The sequence below is a fragment of the Cherax quadricarinatus genome, chromosome 22 (assembly GCF_038502225.1).
Source record: "Cherax quadricarinatus isolate ZL_2023a chromosome 22, ASM3850222v1, whole genome shotgun sequence".
Taxonomy (NCBI): domain Eukaryota; kingdom Metazoa; phylum Arthropoda; class Malacostraca; order Decapoda; family Parastacidae; genus Cherax; species Cherax quadricarinatus.
The window spans coordinates 28,929,862-28,955,750 of NC_091313.1; the positions used below are offsets into that span (position 1 = coordinate 28,929,862).

The 25,889-nt window shown below is 39.5% G+C and overlaps 1 protein-coding gene across 1 annotated transcript; it reads right to left on the reverse strand.

Annotated features, from left to right (window-relative positions):
* Positions 1 to 231: 231 nt before the first annotated feature.
* Positions 232 to 24,335, reverse strand: LOC128689655 (uncharacterized). Its single transcript, XM_053778012.2, has 5 exons — positions 24,240 to 24,335; positions 9,973 to 10,156; positions 2,732 to 4,767; positions 2,229 to 2,377; positions 232 to 1,846 (listed from the first exon to the last, which is right to left on the reverse strand). Exons 3-5 carry the CDS (start codon positions 4,763 to 4,765, stop codon positions 1,651 to 1,653), a joined length of 2,379 nt encoding a protein of 792 aa, XP_053633987.2. The 5' UTR covers positions 4,766 to 4,767; positions 9,973 to 10,156; positions 24,240 to 24,335; the 3' UTR covers positions 232 to 1,650.
* Between the last annotated feature and the right edge of the window lie 1,554 nt (positions 24,336 to 25,889).

Genomic DNA, 25,889 nt, shown 5'->3' on the forward strand with positions numbered 1-25,889 from the left:
AACAAAATCTCTGTCTGCTATTGTTTCTATACAGACTATTGAAAGAAACAATAGGTTCTACAGACTAAGGTTAATTTATTCATGAACTCATAAAATAAACTCTAATATTAATCAGAAAAAAAAAATTCAAAATCAAGATTTTATTTTAAGATATATGTATATATTCACTTTGCTGTCCTGTGTAGGGAATGTTAGGAGAAAAAAAAATTGTGATATGAAATGTGTATTTATTTACAATATGGCACGTGCAGTGATCATATATACAAGAACAGCTATTTTATACGAAACTCTAGCTAAGTAGATATATTTAATTTTGATTTTTTGTTATTTAGTAAAACAATAAATAAACAATACACAGGCACACAATGGAGGCGTTAAATCTTTAGAGAACAAAGTTCCTTCGATATACTCAACCTTAAAGAATAATTTACAAAGTAAATATTTCCTTATAAGTCTATGGTTTACATGACACATTACACCTCTATCTTTATTTACATTGTACTGATTTCGTGAATTTAGTACAAAATTTCAGTTGTGGAGGTTAGATTGCCAAGAGTTGATAAAATTTATGTAAGAGAATGTCGTGAATAACATTGGTTGTGAGGTAATACAAAAAAATTGCAGAGAAAATCTTCCACGTTGTCAATAATTTTGTAGGTTTGTGACGGTGCAACCTACCTTCCTTCTAGCTGAAAGTCTGAAGCTGCAACCTAACTTCTTCCTGGAAACCTGAAGCAGCAACCTACCTGCCTTCTTGCTGGAATCATGAATTTACAACCTGCCTTCTTGCTGGAAGCCTGAAACTGCATCCTGCCTTCCTTCTTGTTGGAAGTCTGAAGCTGCGACCTACCTACCTTCCTTCTTGCTGGAAGTCTGAAGCTGCAACCTAACTTTTTCCTGGAATCCTGAAGCAACAACCTACCTTCCTTCTTGCTGGAAGTCTGAAGCTGCAACCTAACTTCTTCTTGGAAGCCTGAAGCAGCAACCTACCTTTTTTCTTCCTGGAAGCCTTGTGAGGGACTGTTTAATACTAGTTTTCTGTACAGCTTAAAAGACTAAGCAATAACACCTCCGTCACCAAACATGATTCTTTTCATTGCCTTCTAATTCTGCAGTAATTAATTATTTTGTGGCCGACGAATTTAGTAACACCCTATTTTTTTAGGGAAGGGGGGTGAAGGATGTGAAAATTTAAGCAAATATTACGAAATTGGCAAGACCTAGCTGTGAACGGGGAGCTATCTTACCCACTCCACCATCTTTTGGGCGACATTTAATCATTGTTATGATCATGAGGGTGCACAATGCCCATACAGGTTACACAGGACTAAATTATGTATTCCTATATTCTTAATAAGTCCTTTGTGTTAAGAGCTTTTGGTAGCTATTACCAAAAGCAAAACCCAAAGTAGCTTTCAGATAATATAAAAAAAAGAGATCTCTGTACACGGAAGCAATAAATATTTTTGATACCTGGGAATTCTGTATAATCTGATCTGACCATGATCTTTATTTTTATGTATTAGTTTGTTTTAAAATTTCTTCGTAATTCTTTAATTTCTTTCGCTTGATTTAGATGAGATTTTAACCAAGACAAGAAGCTCAGTAATTTCTAACTCTTCAGGTTGTTCTCAAGAACACAGCTGTAGTCTAGCTGTAGACGACTTCGGGGTAGTTGTCTTGTACAATACCTAGAAGTCTTTGGAGTGATGCCCTGACGGGAACAGGGGGCATGGTGCAGGCTGGGTAGTGGGTATCGCAGGAGGTCGCCGCCTCCCCTTGCTGCGCCGCCTTCAGGTACGCATCCAAGTCATCACTATTCTCAGGTCCCGTCGCTAAGCTCGACCTGTAAGACAAGAGTTCATAAGAATTTTTCTCTCGGGCTCTTATGTTAGATTTAAGATCTATTGACTGCATGTTGGTCTCTAGTGCCGCATTTTACAGTAACATTGTGACTCCTGTTTTTCCTAAAACAGAGAATAAAATAAACTCTCTGTGTATAAGTGCATATACTCTGAACGTCATTAAGGCTGTATTACCAATAGACGTTAATAAATAGGACACTTCAATCGTAGGAAAGGGAATCTATATATATTGAGACTTAGCTGCTAAATTTCTTTTGCAAAAGTTCTAAACTTTACTTTATAAGTTACGATCTGTCATCTACTTCAGGTCCTATCATAGTTGATATCTTGCTAAAGTCTTCATAAAACAATAATCTGACGCACCTGACAAGAGCAGCGTAGGCTTGGGTGACCTGCCACAGGCCGGGCACCTCCTTGTGGACCTGACACACCATCCTGTTCTTACAAAAGGGCAACCACAGGTCCTGGTTGTGAGAGTAGGTCGTCTCAAGGCTCCGGAACACCTCATATACCTGCAAGCAATTAAAATATTTCTAATATTTTAAATATATATGAAAAGCTAAAACCCGTGTTGGTCATTCAGCACAAAAAAAGGTGCTGGAAGCTCGATCCTTGGTCCGTTATCAGTGCAGTGTTTTAGAGTTCGAAGGACCCACTGCAGCACATAGATGCAAATGCACTTGTTTTAACAAGCAGTACAGTAATCAGTAAAGCTTCTGATAAAGTATATAATATACTTTTTACTTTGAAATGTCCATAGCTAAAAATTAAAGGATCTCTTTTGAATTACTACAGAGTCTGGTATTGAAACATTAAAATTGCCGTTGAACATAACGAAAATAATAAAATGATAGTCTCTGGCCTACCTCTGTAATGGCTTTCTCTTGATCTGTAGTAATAAGTTCGCTCGGCGCAGCATCTAACAGAAGTTTAATCATCTTAGCCGTGACTACCGGGGTTGGGTACCACACGTAGTTGAAGTAGAAGAGAGCGAGGGCTAGGGCTAACACCAGCATTCCTCCAGAAATCACCGAAGCCGGTGACAGTGGGTCAATGTTTGCCAATCTATCTACTATCGCCGAATCAGGGAACAACTGAGATAGCAACGGACGTGGCTGCTGGTCTTTCCAGTCGTCAGCAGGCGAGCTGTAGTCCTGAGGCTGGGGATTAACAAAGCTGTTGCTGAAACCTTGCTGAGATTCTGGTCTGTTGTAACCTTGCTGAGATTCTGGTCTATTGGCTTGACTTGCGCTTTGACGTAGAGGTTGCGTGGGACGTTTGTAGTACATGTTATGGCTACTTTGAATCGACTGATTCATTTCTTCCAGTGAGTAACTTGAATCATTTGATGGCCAGTTTGGTTCCGAATGTTCATTATCTTTACTATTAATTATGTGATGCTGACCTCTGTCTGGTTTATTTTGATCACCTACTGGGCGATGATGGTACGTCAAGGGGTGATTTTGGTCTGGGCTGTGTTTTTCCTGTATTATTTCAAAGTGGCTGCTTGTTGAATGTGATTCATGTTCCTGTGGCAGTTGGTATGAATTTGGAAACTGATCGCCTTGCGAGAGATGTTTATCCCCAGAGGAAGAATTTGAGTGGCCACTTGCTACATTGTCGTCACTCCTATAAACCCCATGACTGTAGGATTCATATCCTGCTCTGTTTGCTGATAAATGTTCGTTTCTGTTATGAAATTGCCCAGGAGATGGTGAATTACCATTATAGTAATTGCGGTTGTCACTCAATTGTGCATATTGCAGGCCAGTGTTGCTGTTGCTGTTCACAGAAAGAAAGAGATGTTCAGCAGGAAAGTTTTGGTTGTTTTGATCAGATGACTGGCCGTTCAGATGTAACTGTTCGCTGTGAAAAGGATGGAAATCAATGGGCCTGTTTGTTTTCTTCCATGTTATAGTTTCCTGGTAATCTGGATGTGTGTAGGACAGGATGGGATAGAACTTGTGTACCACTTGCTTCCCAAGTTGCACAGTGTTTGGCTCCCCCTGGGTAATTGTGGGTTGTGTATGTGTGTCCCGTTTCTCGTTCAGGGGCCACCTGGGCACTCTGTCTATAATATTATTACCGTTTATGCTCGGAAATCTGGGTAAAGAAGGTAATTTAGGTAAATGAGAGTCAATGAAGGGTTCTAACTGTTTCATGAGACTCTGGTGCCAAGACAACGATAGTTCGGGCTTCTCAGTTTGATTAACTTGCTGGGGTGACCTAAGATATTCAGGCTGATAAAAAGTATAAGAGTCTTTCTCGTCTGCAGCTTCTTTGTTGGGCAGTCGATGGTCTGTGTATCTGGAAACGCTAGGTAAATAGTGACTCTCGTTCTTGACGTGTGTATAGAGTCTTTCGGGGTGGAAAAGATGAGGTGGTTCGGTGACGCCAGGGTGGCGGCCGTACTGAGGAGTAGGAGGAATCAGATATTTGGTCATTTCCATGGTTGTCATGGGTGTCCACTGGCTTGTGTCACTCACCAGGTCGTCAGGTATTTGAATGGGCATAATCTTCCAGGTGGTGGGGTCACTGATGGAGTCATCTTTTCCGTCTCCATAAAAATATGGATAATTCTTGGATTCCAAATATTCTGGATATGGCGGCTTCGGTGTGTAAGGCCGTGAGGAGGCGCGCCAAAACACATAAGGAAACTCCGTCTGCACAACGAGGTGGTCGGAGCCAGGTACTTTAGTGGGCTGACCGGGTCTTCTAGTGGACTGATCAAGTCTCCTGTTGGGATGACCTGGTCTTTTGGAGGAATGGCCAGGTCCTCTGTAGAGCTGACCATGTCCTCTTGGGGTCTGACTTCTCATATCTTCGTCAGCTATTGAGAGAGTTGTCATCAACAGCACCGTCCAGGCCAGAGGCCAGCAAGACTTCCTCTGAAGAATCATATCTGTCAAGAGGAATAATATTAAAATTTCTGAGTGATAACCATCACCTAAAGAGTTCCTAGTGTTAACTGACATAAGGTGTATCAGACAGTGTTTACATTTTTAATTATGGTTTCTCAAATGTGTGTGTGTGTGTGTGTGTGTGTGTGTGTGTGTGTGTGTGTGTGTGTGTGTGTGTGTGTGTATATATACTCACCTAACTGTATGCACCTAATTGTGGTTGCAGGGGTCGAGACTCAGCTCCTAGCCCCGCCTCTTCACTGAACGCTTCTAGGTCCTCTCTCTCCCTGCTCCACGAGCTTTATCATACCTCTTTTTAAAGCTATGTATGGTTCCTGCCTCCACTACATCACTCGCCAGACTGTTCCACTTCCTGACCACTGAAGAAATGTTTCCTAACGTCCGTGTGACTCATCTGTGTCCCCTCTCTCTGGAACATCTCTATGTGGACCTTGTCTATTCCACGCAGTATTTTGTATGTCGTTATCATGTCTCCCCTAACCCTCCGTGTGTGTGTGTGTGTGTGTGTGTGTGTGTGTGTGTGTGTGTGTGTGTGTGTGTGTGTGTGTGTGTGTGTGTGTGGATGTATTACGAGAGCTATGGATGAACCTATTACACTTGTGATTAAAAGGAAGATGGATGCACAAACACTAAGGGGAAAAAAAGAGGTACCAGGAGAGGGCGAGTTTGAACGGGAAGGAGCTGAATGAAAATTATTTAAAAGAGAGTCTAAGGAGAGTTAATTGTTTTGGATGGCAAGTATGAGCTATAAATACAGTACAGTAGAAAGGTGTTTCTTGCAGAATGAAATTTGACCATAGACGACGCTTAGTTCTTAGTAGTACTTTACCAGAACGAAATGTCGTCCTTAATAAACGTTTTGTTCTGTTAATTCTACCACAAGAATAATTGTAAAATTGAATTAACAAACGTTAAGGAAAAAACTTTCCTTGGACAGCAAAATTAAGATGTTTGTTCTTCGTTTCAGGAACTGTGTTTTTAATTAAAAGTGGGATGTAAGAACCGGCTAATAGTCAGTAATTAAACACCAGTACGTGATATATATATATATATATATATATATATATATATATATATATATATATATATATATATATATATATATATGTATATATATATATATATATATATATATATATATATATATATATATATATATATATATATATATATATATATATATATATATATATATATATATATATATATATATATATATATATATATATATATATATATATATATATATATATATATATATATATATATAGGGGGTGTGTGGACCAGGTGTTTACAGTGAAACATATAAGTGTGAACAGTATTTAGAAAAGGCTAAAGAGGTCTTTGTGGCATTTATGGATTTGGAAAAGGCGTATGACAGGGTGGATAGGGGGGCAATGTGGCAGATGTTGCAGGTGTATGGTGTAGGAGGTAGGTTACTGAAAGCAGTGAAGAGTTTTTACGAGGATAGTGAGGCTAAAGTTAGAGTATGTAGGAAAGAGGGAAGTTATTTCTCAGCAAAAGTAGGCCTTAGACAAGGATGTGTGATGTCACCGTGGTTGTTTAATATATTTATAGATGGGGTTGTAAGAGAAGTAAATGCGAGGGTCTTGGCAAGAGGTGTGGAGTTAAAAGATAAAGAATCACACATAAAGTGGGAGTTGTCACAGTTGCTCTTTGCTGATGACACTGTGCTCTTGGGAGATTCTGAAGAGAAGTTGAAGAGATTGGTGGATGAATTTGGTAGGGTGTGCAAAAGAAGAAAATTAAAAGTGAATACAGGAAAGAGTAAGGTTATGAGGATAACAAAAAGATCAGGTGATGAAAGATTGGATATCAGATTGAAGGGAGAGATTATGGAGGAGGTGAATGTATTCAGATATTTGGGAGTGGACGTGTCAGCGGATGGGTCTATGAAAGATGAGGTGAATCATAGAATTGATGAGGGGAAAAGGGTGAGTGGTGCACTTAGGAGTCTGTGGAGACAAAGAACTTTGTCCTTGGAGGCAAAGAGGGGAATGTATGAGAGTATAGTTTTACCAACGCTCTTATATGGGTGTGAAGCATGGGTGATGAATGTTGCAGAGAGAAGAAGGCTGGAGGCAGTGGAGATGTCATGTCTGAGGGCAATGTGTGGTGTGAATATAATGCAGGGAATTCGTAGTTTGGAAGTTAGGAGGAGGTGCGGGATTACCAAAACTGTTGTCCAGAGGGCTGAGGAAGGGTTAGTGAGGTGGTTCGGACATGTAGAGAGAATGGAGCGATACAGAGTGACTTCAAGAATGTATTAGTCTGTAGTGGAAGGAAGGCGGGTAGGGGTCGGCCTAGGAAAGGTTGGAGGGAGGGGGTAAAGGAGGTTTTGTGTGCGAGGGGCTTGGACTTCCAGCAGGCATGCGTGAGCGTGTTTGATAGGAATGAATGGAGACAAATGGTTTTTAATACTTGACGTGCTGTTGGAGTGTGATCAAAGTAACATTTATGAAGGGGTTCAGGGAAACCGGCAGGCCGGACTTGAGTCCTGGAGATGGGAAGTACAGTGCCTGCACTCTGAAGGAGGGGTGTTAATGTTGCAGTTTAAAAACTGTAGTGTAAAGCACCCTTCTGGCAAGACAGTGATGGAGTGAATGATGGTGAAAGTTTCTCTTTTTCGGGCCACCCTGCCTTGGTGGGAATCGGCCCGTATGATAATATATATATATATATATATATATATATATATATATATATATATATATATATATATATATATATATATATATATATATATATATATATATATCAGAGAGATGTTTTAAGAAGAAGAGAGAAGGGAGCCAAGTGTGTGTCTGCGTAATTTTGAGCAAAGTGAAAGAGTAATGAGATAATAATAATAATAATAATAATAATAATAATAATAATAATAATAATAATAATAATAATAATAATAATAAAATTTTGAAACAAATATTGTATCGTAATGCATATTTAGGTTTCCACTGACAAGACCACTGCAGTGGAACGCTCCATCACTGTCTTCATTACTGGGTCATGATGTCTGCTGCTTTGCTGTTATTATAGTTTTCACGCACATTAATGGCTGATTTCCGGCCAGACACGCCTCGGTGTCTTCCCCGACGCCCCATGCACTGCCACTACCAATAAAAGCAGCAACAAGAAACGTCTTTATAAAGAAAACTGATTTAATAAGGCTCGTAACTTTTCACGATTTGCTAAAGCTCAAGTCTTGATAAAGTAGCGATGCTTGAGAAGATGTTAAAGCCTCAAACTGTTACACAAAAAATGCAGCAGCATTTCTAAGGTGTGTGTGTGTGTGTGTGTGTGTGTGTGTGTGTGTGTGTGTGTGTGTGTGTGTGTACTCACCTAGTTGTACTCACCTAGTTGAGGTTGCGGGGGTCGAGTCCGAGCTCCTGGCCCCGCCTCTTCACTGATCGCTACTAGGTCACTCTCCCTGAGCCGTGAGCTTTATCATACCTCTGCTTAAAGCTATGTATGGATCCTGCCTCCACTACATCGCTTCCCAAACTATTCCACTTACTGACTACTCTGTGGCTGAAGAAATACTTCCTAACATCCCTGTGATTCATCTGTGTCTTCAGCTTCCAACTGTGTCCCCTTGTTACTGTGTCCAATCTCTGGAACATCCTGTCTTTGTCCACCTTGTCAATTCCTCTCAGTATTTTGTATGTCGTTATCATGTCCCCCCTATCTCTCCTGTCCTCCAGTGTCGTCAGGTTGATTTCCCTTAACCTCTCCTCGTAGGACATACCTCTTAGCTCTGGGACTAGTCTTGTTGCAAACCTTTGCACTTTCTCTAGTTTCTTCACGTGCTTGGCTAGGTGTGGCTTCCAAACTGGTGCCGCATACTCCAATATGGGCCTAACATACACGGTGTACAGGGTCCTGAATGATTCCTTATTAAGATGTCGGAATGCTGTTCTGAGGTTTGCTAGGCGCCCATATGCTGCAGCAGTTATTTGGTTGATGTGCGCTTCAGGAGATGTGCCTGGTGTTATACTCACCCCAAGATCTTTTTCCTTGAGTGAGGTTTGTAGTCTCTGACCCCCTAGACTGTACTCCGTCTGCGGCCTTCTTTGCCCTTCCCCAATCTTCATGACTTTGCACTTGGTGGGATTGAACTCCAGGACCCAATTGCTGGACCAGGTCTGCAGCCTGTCCAGATCCCTTTGTAGTTCTGCCTGGTCTTCGATCGAGTGAATTCTTCTCATTAACTTCACGTCATCTGCAAACAGGGACACCTCAGAGTCTATTCCTTCCGTCATGTCGTTCACAAATACCAGAAACAGCACTGGTCCTAGGACTGACCCCTGCGGGACCCCGCTGGTCACAGGTGCCCACTCTGACACCTCGCCACGTACCATGACTCGCTGCTGTCTTCCTGACAAGTATTCCCTGATCCATTGTAGTGCCTTCCCTGTTATCCCTGCTTGGTCCTCCAGTTTTTGCACCAATCTCTTGTGTGGAACTGTGTCAAACGCCTTCTTGCAGTCCAAGAAAATGCAATCCACCCACCCCTCTCTCTCTTGTCTTACTGCTGTCACCATGTCATAGAACTCCAGTAGGTTTGTGACACAGGATTTCCCGTCCCTGAAACCATGTTGGCTGCTGTTGATGAGATCATTCCTTTCTAGGTGTTCCACCACTCTTCTCCTGATAATCTTCTCCATGATTTTGCATACTATACATGTCAGTGACACTGGTCTGTAGTTTAATGCTTCATGTCTGTCTCCTTTTTTAAATATTGGGATTACATTTGCTGTCTTCCATGCCTCAGGCAATCTGTGTGTGTGTGTGTGTGTGTGTGTGTGTGTGTGTGTGTGTGTGTGTGTGATTCAATTATAAAATATTTACTGTTAGCTAAAATTTTCACAGCAGATGTTCAATACAGCGAAAAATTAAATAGCTTATATAAAAGATATATTAAAACATATGTTGCGTGGTGACGGCGCTTCAACACTGGAGTCACTAGAGAGGAAACACGCTGGCAGGCAGAGGTCACCAATCCTATGTAATTTATATTATTATTTTATTGTGAAATGTATTAACTGTTCTGTCCTCTTTCCAGCATCACGTCATCTTTGGATATTACCTCACTACCTCCCATTCCCTAGGTACCGTATAACCTATACGGGTTTACGCTTCGTTATTGACATGATAATAATTCCCACCTGTTGACGCTTCCGGGGGGTCGGTGTTCCCTTGTCCTGGTCTCAAGCCTCCTGGTTCTTAGCGTGATGAGTAGGGCTATGAGTTCCAGCAGCACAGTCCCACGTGAGGGCCACAGTCAGACTGTTAAAGAACCGTCTGGAGCAACCCCGTCAAGTTTCCTTTGTCATTAATGGAGTCACCCACCTGAGGGAAGACCAGTCATGATATTCTCACCAGTATGACGACAGTTGGCTCGTCCATGAGAAAAAAGAAGATCACTAGTGTGTAGTTTTAGTAATAGCTGAATAACGGGACGGAGGGATGCGGTCACAACAACAAAAATTAAACAGAGTTACTTCTGGGTGAATGTGAGAGAATGATTGTGGCAGAGGGAAGAAAAAGGAAAATGTACTGAGGAGGGAAGAGAGAAGAGTCTGCCTTGGAGAGGGAAATATTTGGCGTAATCAGTGGCTTTTCATTTAGCTACAAAGCCATACTACTTATATTTTGTAACCATTTCTTAAAATAAGGAATTGTACTTCCGTTTGTATTTGTATTGTAATAATGGTCTAGGGTGTAAGAGAGGAGAAAGAAGAGAAAGAGAGAAGTGACTAGGGAAAAAGGGTAGACGGGGAAGAGAAGTAGAAGAGATAAATATTGTTAAATTAAATATTTACTTTATCCAATTGTTACTGATTCACCAACTTATTTGCACATTATGTTATTTCATCCTTAAAATCACGTCTACTCTTATTGTCAGTAACACTTGTATAAACTCACGTCTCCTTCTACTGATAATAACACTTGTATAAACTCACGTCTCCTTCTACTGATAATAACACTTGTATAAACTCACGTCTCCTACTGATAATAACACTTGTATAAACTCACGTCTCCTTCTACTGATAATAACACTTGTATAAACTCGCGTCTCCTTCTACTGATAATAACACTTGTATAAACTCACGTCTCCTTCTACTGATAATAACAGTTGTATAAACTCACGTCTCCTACTGATAATAACACTTGTATAAACTCACGTCTCCTTCTACTGATAATAACACTTGTATAAACTCACGTCTCCTACTGATAATAACACTTGTATAAACTCACGTCTCCTTCTACTGATAATAACACTTGTATAAACTCACGTCTCCTTCTACTGATAACACTTGTATAAACTCACGTCTCCTTCTACTGATAATAACACTTGTATAAACTCACGTCTCCTTCTACTGATAATAACACTTGTATAAACTCACGTCTCCTTCTACTGATAACACTTGTATAAACTCACGTCTCCTTCTACTGATAATAACACTTGTATAAACTCACGTCTCCTTCTACTGATAATAACACTTGTATAAACTCACGTCTCCTTCTACTGATAATAACACTTGTATAAACTCACGTCTCCTTCTACTGATAACACTTGTATAAACTCACGTCTCCTTCTACTGATAATAACACTTGTATAAACTCACGTCTCCTTCTACTGATAACACTTGTATAAACTCACGTCTCCTTCTACTGATAATAACACTTGTATAAACTCACGTCTCCTTCTACTGATAATAACACTTGTATAAACTCACGTCTCCTTCTACTGATAATAACACTTGTATAAACTCACGTCTCCTACTGATAATAACACTTGTATAAACTCACGTCTCCTTCTACTGATAATAACACTTGTATAAACTCGCGTCTCCTTCTACTGATAATAACACTTGTATAAACTCACGTCTCCTTCTACTGATAATAACAGTTGTATAAACTCACGTCTCCTACTGATAATAACACTTGTATAAACTCACGTCTCCTTCTACTGATAATAACACTTGTATAAACTCACGTCTCCTACTGATAATAACACTTGTATAAACTCACGTCTCCTTCTACTGATAATAACACTTGTATAAACTCACGTCTCCTTCTACTGATAATAACACTTGTATAAACTCACGTCTCCTTCTACTGATAATAACACTTGTATAAACTCACGTCTCCTTCTACTGATAATAACACTTGTATAAACTCACGTCTCCTTCTACTGATAATAACACTTGTATAAACTCACGTCTCCTTCTACTGATAATAACACTTGTATAAAATTCTACCTGTATTCACTCTTGAGTTGTGAGACAATGAATGAGAATATGAAAAAGAGTTTGAATCTTCGACCTCAACCTTTGTCCTAATGTTTTATATAAAGCCTTTATTTTAGCCTCATGTATCAAACCAATCTCATCCCTCAACAACAGATTATCAGCTATGATCCTTAACACGGTTATCCAAAAGTTTTAAAACAAAAGATCAAAACGCTAAGAATATGAATTAAAAATCCACTGTTGGAGAACACATTTCTAAATAATTATTATTATAATAAAAAAGAAGCGCTAAACCACAAGGGCTATACAGCTCATTTCTAAATAAACCGTACCACGGGTGGGTTTTGAACCCGCGAGCAGAGTGTCAAAACGCCAGACTCCAAACTTCAGACTCTCTGATCGCGGGTTCAAACCCCACACGTGGTATGGTTTGTTTGCAATCGTGTCATTTCGTGAGCCATTTCTAAATCATCTGGTGTTACACCAGCCAATTTTGTTGCTTTCTTATATTGAAGCTGATATCGTAGCATATCTAAACGCGTAAAATACACGGCAAAGACCCTCCGACAGAAAGCCTTGGGATAATTGAGCTAAAGAGACAGGAAATCACACGGAATAATGTCAACAGTGTGGTAGAAAATGTCCTCTTCACCTTCGTGAACTGAGACATCTTCCATGACTATTCTTCCTCTACTTTCATTTGATTTTCAGATGTTTCAGGTGTTTCCAGGGTGATTTTTTAATGAAGATAATTCACAAATTTTGGTAGAAATAAGTGTCTGCATTACTAGTTGTAAGTCACTATGTATTTGCAACGTTACACAAATAAATGACATCCCATGTTACAAATGACTTCGGCGCCCTGACGTACCGAGGAGAAAAGACACCTTACAGAAGAGAAATTTATAGAGATAACGTTTCGCTCTCTAAAAAGCGAAATTGTGTCCCAATAAAAGATTAAGAGCAATTTAAAACATAAGAATATAAGAAAGAAGGAACATTGTAATAGGCCTGTTGGTCCATACTAAGCAGGTCCTTCACAAATCCAACCCACTAACAGAATAAATGCTACTCGTTATCATAAGAACATAAGAATGGAGGAACACTGCAGTAGGCCTACTGGCCCAAACAGCGCAGGTCTTGTAAAGTAAAAGGACACAAGTGCAACTAATGTGACATTTATTGTGGCAACGTTTCGCTCTCCAGGAGCTTTATCAAGCTTGATAAAGCTCCTGGAGAGCGAAACGTTGCCACAATAAATGTCACATTAGTTGCACTTGTGTCCTTTTACTTTACATATTGTCGGTAATTCTACCAACTTTATTACAACGCAGGTCTTCTCTAAACCAACCATTCCCATCCACCGACTTGTCCAGCCTTTTCTCAAAGCTTCCCAAGAATTACCTTCAATACCTCAGACTCCAGGCTGAGGGACTGATTACCTCAAACTCCTCCTCTCCTTACACCTTCTGCTTTGTATTGGACTGATGAAGCCACTGTGTGGCGAAACGTTTCCTGAATAAAGATTCCCATATGTTGCATAAGTGTCTCAATCTTCACCTCAGATACTAATGAAAACCAGTCCAATCTCTTTTTAAAGCTACCCAGGGTCTTAACCTCTATTATCCTACTCGGAAGTGTGCTATCCCGATTCAACCTAATGCACTGCTTGCCCAATCCATCACAGAGGTGACACTAACATCTCTTCCAACCATTGATGATTACGAAGCCACTGAGGTAAGTTCTGGATAGACCTGTATAGCTTCTGCACACTTACAAATCGTGTGTATATATGTGTGTGTATGCGTTACTTTCTCCCGAAGATGTCATTTACGTGATACGGGAGCTCTCTGGGGTGTGACATACTGGCACCCGGATGCTTGGTTTATCTCCGGCCCACCTGCTGGAAAATCGTTGGTGCTGCTGAGTGAAAGAGTGCGAGATGAAGTGGACCGGTGTAAGTTTATTTAGGTATAGGCACACATATGTACAGCTGCACCAATGTAGGTTACTACAGTTACCATATACAGCAACATACGTGTACGTTACCTAGGATAAACTCACCCAAAAAGCCAGACGAAGTGACTTATTTCCATCAGGGTCCTTGTAATATAGTGAGTGGCACTCACCAGCGCCTCCCTTCCATTCTCAGGTAATTCCACTATGTTTATCAAGTGGAATGTTCTCTCACACGTAATGTTTTCTCCTCGCTTGTAATATTGTAATAATGTTTCTCTTATATCTGGAAATTTTCTTTCACTTCTGGAATATTTCTTTTACTTATAGAATGTTTCTTCTACTTCTGGAATGCTTCTTCCACTTCTGGAATGTTTCTTTCACTTCTGGAATGTTTCTTCCACTTCTGGAATGTTTCTTCCACTACTGGAATGTTACTTCCACTTCTGGAATGTTACTTCCACTTCTGGAATGTTACTTCCACTTCTGGAATGTTTCTTCAACTTCTGGAATGTTTCTTCCACTTCTGGAATCTTTCTTCCACTTCTGGAATGTTTCTTCCACTTCTAGAATGTTTCTTCCACTTCTGGAACGCTTCTTTCATTTCTAAAATGCTACTTTCACGAATGAAATGTTTCTTGCGCCTTTTTGAATGTTTCTTTGACTTCTGGAAGCATCACTGCATCAATAATTTTTCTTTTGTAGATAGCAGAATTTGCTTATGAAGACATGTGGACATTCTCCCCCCCCCAATATATATATACATACATATATATAATATATATATATATATATATATATATATATATATATATATATATATATATATGTGTGTGTGTGTGTGTGTGTGTGTGTGTGTGTGTGTGTGTGTGTGTGTGTGTGTGTGTGTGTGTGTATGTATATATGCAAAACAACCACTCTGAAAGAATAGACAAATTCCAAGCGCTTTCGTGACTACTCACATAGTTCCTTGATAATGTGAGTAGTCACGAAAGCGCTTGGAATTTCTCTATTCTTTCAGAGTGGTTGTTTTGCATATTCTGAAATCACCTGTTTACTGTGATCTTATTGCATATGTATATATATGTATATATATGTATATGTATATATATGTATATGTATATATATGTATATGTATATATATATATATATATATATATATACTATATATATATATATATATATATATATATATATATATATATATATATATATACATATATATATATTTTTTTTTATTATCATACCGGCCGATTCCCACCAAGGCAGGGTGGCCCGAAAAAGAAAAACTTTCACCATCATTCACTCCATCACTGTCTTGCCAGAAGGGTGCTTTACACTACAGTTTTTAAACTGCAACATTAACACCCCTCCTTCAGAGTGCAGGCACTGTACTTCCCATCTCCAGGACTCAAGTCCGGCCTGCCGGTTTCCCTGAATCCCTTCATAAATGTTACTTTGCTCACACTCCAACAGCACGTCAAGTATTAAAAACCATTTGTCTCCATTCACTCCTATCAAACACGCTCACGCATGCCTGCTGGAAGTCCAAGCCCCTCGCACACAAAACCTCCTTTACCCCCTCCCTCCAACCCTTCCTAGGCCGACCCCTACCCCGCCTTCCTTCCACTACAGACTGATACACTCTTGAAGTCATTCTGTTTCGCTCCATTCTCTCTACATGTCCGAACCACCTCAACAACCCTTCCTCAGCCCTCTGGACAACAGTTTTGGTAATCCCGCACCTCCTCCTAACTTCCAAACTACGAATTCTCTGCATTATATTCACACCACACATTGCCCTCAGACATGACATCTCCACTGCCTCCAGCCTTCTCCTCGCTGCAACATTCATCACCCACGCTTCACACCCATATAAGAGCGTTGGTAAAACTATACTCTCATACATTCCCCTCTTTGCCTCCAAGGACAAAGTTCTTTGTCTCCACAGACTCCTAAGTGCACCACTCACTCTTTTTCCCTCATCAATTCTATGATTCACCTCATCTTTCATAGACCCATCCGCTGACACGTCCACTCCCAAATATCTGAATACGTTCACCTCCTCCATACTCTCTCCCTCCAATCTGATATTCAATCTTTCATCACCTAATCTTTTTGTTATCCTCATAACCTTACTCTTTCCTGTATTCACCTTTAATTTTCTTCTTTTGCACACCCTACCAAATTCATCCACCAATCTCTGCAACTTCTCTTCAGAATCTCCCAAGAGCACAGTGTCATCGGCAAAGAGCAGCTGTGACAACTCCCACTTTGTGTGTGATTCTTTATCTTTTAACTCCACGCCTCTTGCCAAGACCCTCGCATTTACTTCTCTTACAACCCCATCTATAAATATATTAAACAACCACGGTGACATCACACATCCTTGTCTAAGGCCTACTTTTACTGGGAAAAAATTTCCCTCTTTCCTACATACTCTAACTTGAGCCTCACTATCCTCGTAAAAACTCTTCACTGCTTTCAGTAACCTACCTCCTACACCATACACTTGCAACATCTGCCACATTGCCCCCCTATCCACCCTGTCATACGCCTTTTCCAAATCCATAAATGCCACAAAGACCTCTTTAGCCTTATCTAAATACTGTTCACTTATATGTTTCACTGTAAACACCTGGTCCACACACCCCCTACCTTTCCTAAAGCCTCCTTGTTCATCTGCTATCCTATTCTCCGTCTTACTCTTAATTCTTTCAATTATAACTCTACCATACACTTTACCAGGTACACTCAACAGACTTATCCCCCTATAATTTTTGCACTCTCTTTTATCCCCTTTGCCTTTATACAAAGGAACTATGCATGCTCTCTGCCAATCCCTAGGTACCTTACCCTCTTCCATACATTTATTAAATAATTGCACCAACCACTCCAAAACTATATCCCCACCTGCTTTTAACATTTCTACCTTTATCCCATCAATCCCGGCTGCCTTACCCCCTTTCATTTTACCTACTGCCTCACGAACTTCCCCCACACTCACAACTGGCTCTTCCTCACTCCTACAAGATGTTATTCCTCCTTGCCCTATACACGAAATCACAGCTTCCCTATCTTCATCAACATTTAACAATTCCTCAAAATATTCCTTCCATCTTCCCAATACCTCTACCTCTCCATTTAATAACTCTCCTCTCCTATTTTTAACTGACAAATCCATTTGTTCTCTAGGCTTTCTTAACTTGTTAATCTCACTCCAAAACTTTTTCTTATTTTCAACAAAATTTGTTGATAACATCTCACCCACTCTCTCATTTGCTCTCTTTTTACATTGCTTCACCACTCTCTTAACTTCTCTCTTTTTCTCCATATACTCTTCCCTCCTTGCATCACTTCTACTTTGTAAAGACTTCTCATATGCTAACTTTTTCTCCCTTACTACTCTCTTTACATCATCATTCCACCAATCGCTCCTCTTCCCTCCTGCACCCACTTTCCTGTAACCACAAACTTCTGCTGAACACTCTAACACTACATTTTTAAACCTACCCCATACCTCTTCGACCCCATTGCCTATGCTCTCATTAGCCCATCTATCCTCCAATAGCTGTTTATATCTTACCCTAACTGCCTCCTCTTTTAGTTTATAAACCTTCACCTCTCTCTTCCCTGATGCTTCTATTCTCCTTGTATCCCATCTACCTTTTACTCTCAGTGTAGCTACAACTAGAAAGTGATCTGATATATCTGTGGCCCCTCTATAAACATGTACATCCTGAAGTCTACTCAACAGTCTTTTATCTACCAATACATAATCCAACAAACTACTGTCATTTCGCCCTACATCATATCGTGTATACTTATTTATCCTCTTTTTCTTAAAATATGTATTACCTATAACTAAACCCCTTTCTATACAAAGTTCAATCAAAGGGCTCCCATTATCATTTACACCTGGCACCCCAAACTTACCTACCACACCCTCTCTAAAAGTTTCTCCTACTTTAGCATTCAAGTCCCCTACCACAATTACTCTCTCACTTGGTTCAAAGGCTCCTATACATTCACTTAACATCTCCCAAAATCTCTCTCTCTCCTCTGCATTCCTCTCTTCTCCAGGTGCATACACGCTTATTATGACCCACTTCTCGCATCCAACCTTTACTTTAATCCACATAATTCTTGAATTTACACATTCATATTCTCTTTTCTCCTTCCATAACTGATCATTTAACATTACTGCTACCCCTTCCTTTGCTCTAACTCTCTCAGATACTCCAGATTTAATCCCATTTATTTCCCCCCACTGAAACTCTCCTACCCCCTTCAGCTTTGTTTCGCTTAGGGCCAGGACATCCAACTTCTTTTCATTCATAACATCAGCAATCATCTGTTTCTTGTCATCCGCACTACATCCACGCACATTTAAGCAACCCAGTTTTATAAAGTTTTTCTTCTTCTCTTTTTTAGTAATTGTATACAGGAGAAGGGGTTACTAGCCCATTGCTCCCGGCATTTTAGTCGCCTCATACGACACGCATGGCTTACGGAGGAAAGATTCTTTTCCACTTCCCCATGGACAATAGAAGAAATAAAAAAGAACAAGAGCTATTTAGAAAAAGGAGAAAAACCTAGATGTATGTATATATATATATGCATGTGCGTGTCTGTGAAGTGTGACCAAAGTGTAAGTAGGAGTAGCAAGATATCCCTGTTATCTTAGCGTGTTTATGAGACAGAAAAAGAAACCAGCAATCCTACCATCATGCAAAACAGTTACAGGTTTTTGTTTCACAGTCATCTGGCAGGACGGTAGTACTTCCCTGGGTGGTTGCTGTCTACCAACCTACTACCTATATATATATATATATATATATATATATATATATATATATATATATATATATGTATACTCAGGAGAGAATCGGCAAACACTCGTGCAGACACGCGTGTAAACACATACACACATAGACACAGACACGCACCCTCATTTACACACACACACACACACACACACACACATTTTTCAAGAAACACTTTGTGCTTTGATAATGTGATAAACACGGGGTGAAAGCGACCAAATTATATTTCCTTATTAAGATTAATTTGCATGCAGGTTTATCACGTGTATTATCTAAATACTCTGATGCAGAGTTTGTAGGTTTGAAACCTGCTGTGTACCGAGAGATTTAGATAATGCTTGTAAATATTTTCGCCCATTTGGGAATATATATATATATATATATATATATATATATATATATATATATATATATATATATATATATATATATATATATATATATATATATATAAATATATATATATATATATATATATATATATATATATATATATATATATATATATATATATATATATATATATATATATATATATATATATATATAAGCACTGGTGAGAAGTTTAAAAGACTTGTTCTAAAACAGTGTTAACAGTATACTTGGATAGATTTAAATGTTTCTTGGTTCTTTCCAGCCACCTGGACCGTGAAGGTGTCAATATGCCAAATTTGTTAAAAAAAATACGAGTTCTGTTTTTTCCGTTCGTTAACTTGAGAATGTTTGCTGAACAACTTCAATCTATAAATATTTATACATCTGTCCAAAAAGGAAAGCTGGTTTTTAGTTTTTAACTTGCTAAGCCATTTTTTTTTATTTTCTTATAGCATAACTGAATAAAAAGATTATTTTTTATGTGATAATTGAAAAAGGCTTCTGACCAGCTAAAAAAAAAAAATCGTCGCTTGTGTATCTAGCATCGTTACTGAGCTGCTTAAAGCTCTAATTTGCTAATTTTATTTAAGAATTTGGGATGTTGGTTTCCGTGAAACAGGTGGAGAATATCTTTTCAAATTTGCTTTTCAAATTTTGAGTGGTGGTCAGTCATTCAGAAAAAAAAAATCGGAAAAAAATCTGAAAAGTTTTGGAAAGTGAAGATATTAATTTGACAGTTTTAGAGATTAAATAGGAATATTTGTTGCTGTGTAATAACTGGAGAATGTATCTACTTCTCTGCTTCAAACTTTCCGTGCTGGCATATCTTAGAGGAATTTAACAATGAAAAGAAAGCAGAAAAATAAAGACAATATATATTTTTTGTAGATTACTGGAGTTTGCCTAACAGAGTTTTGTCTTCAGTAACGTGTGTCTGCGCTGGCTACATTTTCTGAGTGTATTACTGCTTACAGATTTAATTGTTTGGTTGGCTTCCAACTCCTGGACCTCTGGAGGCTGTTGATTTACAGCTCATTTTCATCCTATACATAATAATCTGCTGCTCCTGGCTCTCTGGAGGATGTTAGGCTACGGGCGTTAAGCTAAAGAACCCGGCCCTCACGAAGCAGTTATTCTCCAGCTCCGGAACTGTTTGGTAGAGTTGAATTATAACTCTTTTCCTCTTAAGAGAGTTGAACGGCAGTTGCTCTTGTTTTTTTTTTTTTGGGGGGGGGGGGATGAGGAGGGTACAGCTAATAGGCCTCTTACGTGGGTGAGGTACGATCCCTCGGACTGGGTGTGTGTGTGGGGGAGTTGAGGTACCGTACTTCGGTACAGAGGACTAAAGTTGTGTGTATTGCGGTAAACCTCTCTTTTGAATCAAGAAGCTACCGGACAAGTCGTAGTTCAGCGCATTTACTGTCTCAAACTGTAGACACCTGGAAATTTAAAAAGTGTATAGATGTGGGTTACCTACGTTTTAATTTATTTAATCTCTCTTTCGATTTTCAGGACTTAAACTATCACAGCAACGCTTAAACTAGAGATTACATGGAAAGTTTGGCATTGGCAAGCTGCTTAATATAAGTACTTTTCAGCCATTGTGAGGCCTTTTGTCTATTCAGTTTATTAATTACTTCAGACCCAGCAGACATTTCTAACTTAGTGACCTTCACCCAGTAAGTGAAGGGAGATGAAGTAGTCTCACAAGATTTATTCTAGAGAGGAACTGCAGCAAACAATCACTTCCTGAAGACGTTTACCATGCGTAAACAACCCAAGTCCTAAGATATCGCGACGTCTTCCAGGTATATAACAGAGTTTATAGGCAAGCCAGGGACGTCGTCAAATTATAGCTCTCCTCAAGAAGATGCTACGTCACCATCCTAAAAAATAATGTCATTGAATTACATGGTCCCAAATCTGCACACAGAAATCACTCCCTACGAAAGTAAAAGACTGGGCAGGCGATGCAAAATGCCGCCAATAAAAAGTAGGGGCGCCATTGGTACACTAAGAGAAAACACCATAAGTGTCCGGGGCCCAAAACTGTTCAACAGCCTCCCATCAAGCATTAGGGGAATTGCCAATAAACCCCTGGCTGCCTTCAAGAGAGAGCTGGACAGATACCTAAAGTCAGTGCCGGATCAGCCGGGCTGTGGCTCGTACGTCGGACTGCGTGCGGCCAGCAGTAACAGCCTAGTTGATCAGGCCCTGATCCATCGGGAGGCCTGGTCGTGGACCGGGCCGCGGGGGCGTTGATCCCCGGAATAACCTCCAGGTAACCTCCAGGTAACCCAGCCTTGACGGAGACTTCAACATATGTAATGTGGGTTCTTCCTTGACCCGATTAAAGTTTACCTGAGGGAAGTTCAAGAAAACTTTTTTTGCTGTTTTTAAAGTAGGACTTTTAACTACTTTCGCTCAAATCATAACAATAATAATAATAATGATAATAATAATAATAATAATAATAATAATAATAATAATAATCATAATAATAATAATAATAATAATAATAATAATAATAATAATAATAATAATAATAATAATAAAAGTTTCAGGGTTTATCTTTCGATGAGAGTTCCATAGAATAATTCTATTCGCATTACTCAATTAAAAAAATTATATTACACTCTTGCTTCTTACGTAGTGTTCGATCGATACCATGCCTAACCCTTCTAGGGTAGGGTAGGTGCCTGAGCCCGAGCCTTTAGCTCATAAGACTGTCATTCCCATTAGCCCCCTTGGGGCGGGGATGGCAGACCAGAGAGGCCTAGCTTGTGGCTAGGCCTGGGGACAGTTGGTCCCAAAGATGAGGAGGTACTTGTGCCTCCTCCCATGGGAGACTTAGGTCTCAGACACTCCCTAAAGAGGGAGCCAAGGCCGGGCCACCACTTGGACAAGGCCCGGGCCGGGAGAATACCGGCTAATCTTTAATAATAAATAATAATAATAATCTTGTGATAAATATCAATGGTATATAATACTCAGAAGTTGAATAATTAGATACCTGTGCAACAACTGTATATCTTTATTACGTTGAGGTTTAGCCAACCAGCGGCTTTATCAGTGCAGTACGGAAGACTGAAGATGAGGTAATTAGTCCCTTGAGCAGTTATCTCATTATTTAGTCTTTTCGACGTCTTAGACTTTCTTAACAACTCCCCTGAGCATCTTTTTAAGTAAAATTTTTAGTGGTCTGTTTTTCCCCTTCCTTTAATTTCATTACTTTTTATAACTAGTAACACATTGTAAAAATTTTGCTGGAATTTTAGTTAACATTTCCTCTTTATCTTCTTTCTATTTTTGATACAACTTACGCTGTCCAATTACAAATTCATTGACATTCTGTTTGTGTACGCACCGTCTTTCAACACTATTGCTGTTTGTTATCCGATGAATTAGACACATGTACAACGCTTGGGTATATTTATTGTGGAAACGTTTCGCCCCACAGTGGCTTCATTAGTCCAGTACAAAGAAGAATGGGTGAAGATTAGAAGGAACTTGAGGTAATTAGTCGATAAATCTTGAAAAGAATGATGGACTGATTACATCGACTCCTGACCCAGACTCTCTGATCTTCATCCATTCTTTTCTGTATTGGACTGATGAAGTCACTATGTGGCGAAACGTTTCCAAGTGTTGTACGTGTATCTAGTTTACCAACTTGTCGGTTCTGTGAAACATTCATCTGCATTTGTGTTATCTCACCTTGTTCTGCCTTCACTGATTTTAAGCTTGTGAAAAATCTGTATACAGATTTTCCGTCGCAAATTTTATTTTTATTTTATTACTCTTGTCTGCGATTCCGTCTGAATTACTCTGATGCAGATTAAGTTTACTTATATCCTGTACTTGCTCAAGAGTTTCAGATCATTTGGAGGATGGGCAGTATGTGTGTGTGTGTGTGTGTGTGTGTGTGTGTGTGTGTGTGTGTGTGTGTGTGTGTGTGTGTGTGTGTGTGTGTGTGTGTGTGCGCGTGTGTGTGTGTGTGTGTGTGCGTGCGCGCGCGTGCATTCGCTCTCTGAGTTTGCCTGTTAAACCACACGTGTTTACCAGGCAATGAGCTTCGGCTTCCAGTCTTACCTCTCAATATTTACCTGTAAACCACGCTTCTGATCCCTTGTTTACTTCCCATATAAACATCTAAGCGACACTTTAACTTACGTAGCTTCTTTCTGTATTCCATTCTTTTGGTCCTGTTTATTGTAAACAATATATTCTTGTTTATCCTCTTGTTTTCGCTAATTATGCTTTGGAAATTTTGCTCTAATGTCGCCAAGTCATGTCAAGTGAAACCCTCGGCTTCATTACAAGTGTCTTGGCAAACTTATGATTTTTTTTAATTGCAATGTTTATGCGCTGGCATTTTTTTTTAATTTTTAATTTTTAATTTTTAATTTTTAATTTTTATTTATTATTATTTTTATTTTTTTTAATTGCAATGTTTATGTGCTGGCATTGGCTGGATGCTGGTGCTACACCTTCTAGGCCTGACTTTTTACACGGGAATGATAGGCAATTATAAAGTGCAGGGTAGCTTTAATTAGTTGAATCAAGAGGTCCTCACTAGCATCAAGGCACTCTTATTTAAGGGGAAATGATTATTGCATACTTCCTGTTTTGCCACCATGTTCTTGAAATAACAAAATTACAACACACTAGTTAAGCCTTGAGACACTCCGTCGATAACATAATATTAGTGTGTATTATTGAGCTGTTAACCGCAACATGTAATACTTAAATTTGTGAGAAATCTGGCGATATCAAAAAGGCATTTCCCCATATAGTATATTCCTCAGGGAATACCTGGAGTTTACCTGGAGAGAGTTCCGGGGGTCAACGCCCCCGCGGCCCGGTCTGTGACCAGGCCTCCTGGTGGATCAGAGCCTGATCAACCAGGCTGTTACTGCTGGCTGCACGCAAACCAACGTACGAGCCACAGCCCGGCTGATCAGGAACCGACTTTAGGTGCTTGTCCAGTGCCAGCTTGAACAAGAAGAGAATATATACCTTACTGATGTCGGGTGAGACGTAAATGACGTGCCAACACGCGTTATTTAGGGCAGGGAAGCAGATACAACACCACCACCATGCACCATATTACACCTTACCACTGAATGGAAACTATCACGGTACGAGGGTGATTGACCACCACCTCCACGCGCTGCCAGACGTTCAACTTGCATCAACGTGAGAAGAATTAAGAAAAGATGCTGAGAATATATATATGAATAAATAATTAATGTATTTCAAATAAAACTGACAATATTTACTCAATAGAAGACTTTATTATTTAGGTTTCTGTTCTTGAAATGGGGTAAGTATTCTTATCAAGAGTTTGGGACTCATCAGGCTAAAAACTCTCTCCTGCAACTATGTGTAACGCGACCTAGAGACAAAAGTAACGCTCTGATTTGGGTTTCATGAAAAGGAAACACAATATAAGCATACATGAATTGGAATTGACCTCGTAGGCCTTCATTTTAAACCTATCAGCAGTGATACGAGGGAAGAAAAGGGGTAAGAGGGACTTTAAACCCAAAAGATATAAGAGAGACACTGATCTACAAGACCAATATATACTGCAATACATTACTTTACTTTACTGAAGTGCTTAAATTTTCTCACAGTCAAGTCACTAACAAAATATTTTCGTCTAAATGTAAATAATGAATCGTTAGAAATTTGCATAACGTTAGTAATAATATCTGTTTATTCTCACATTACCTCAGTAGCACTCGCTCTTCCCCGTTACTGTAGAAGGCCATATGTTATCTGAACTTGAAGTTGGCCGTTAGAGTCCTGTTACTTACCCACCACGACTGTTTCAGCGTCTTGCTCGCATTCTTGATTTCCCCATTATTGTTCTCAACGTGTCTCGCTGTTTCAACGCCTTCCTCGTATTCCTGATTTCCCCATTACTGTTCTCAAAGTATCTCGCGACTGTTTCAACGCCTTCATTGTATTCCTGGAACTCCCACACTGGTTTAGCCCCCTCTTTATTTTCTTCGGTAAATGAAGTCTCTCTTTGTTCATCTTGCTGGAAAACGTCCTTGTGGATGGACGGGCAGTCACCAACAGCCTGACTAGTCAGAGATATGACCCCCAGTAAGTGGGCAGAAATCAAAGCCTCCACCATGGCTCTCTCTGAATATATTTACACTTGATTCACACAGGCAGGAACTGCATTCAGTGCATCATGAATTCTGGTAATCGTCTTGCGTGATAGTGAAATATTTAGTAATGCAAGAGGTACTCGCAAATGTATATATGTAAAAAATACCAAAGTATAAATAGGTAATGAAACCTGAGCGCTTTCATGTGATTTCTTCCATTATGTATAGAATTTAGGAAACTTATTATATGAAATACATTGAAATATATAACTCAAATTAGATTATTGGCAATTCGTGAATACGACGAAGCATAAAAAAAATAGAAATTGCCATAGAAAGAAAAAACACCAAATTACTACCTTGCCAGATAATGAAAAACCCAGGAATGTTGAAGGCTCCTCCAGCTTCTCAGAACATAACTGTTCACCGTGACACTCAAAGCTGCAATCATAGCCGGATACGATATCGTTTTCGTCGATGAGATTGTGCAGGGGATGCTAAGCTCTGGATCTGCGTGCTGAGGAATGATGCGATGTTTAGTTGC

Excerpts from the sequence above, each read along its gene's own strand:
- LOC128689655 (XM_053778012.2), bottom strand. The coding sequence starts at position 4,765 with ATGATTCTTCAGAGGAAGTCTTGCTGGCCTCTGGCCTGGACGGTGCTG. Across the intron at positions 2,378-2,731 it reads AAGAGAAAGCCATTACAGAG|GTATATGAGGTGTTCCGGAG; the intron begins GTAGGCCAGAGA and ends AATTGCTTGCAG. Across the intron at positions 1,847-2,228 it reads GCCTACGCTGCTCTTGTCAG|GTCGAGCTTAGCGACGGGAC; the intron begins GTGCGTCAGATT and ends CTTGTCTTACAG.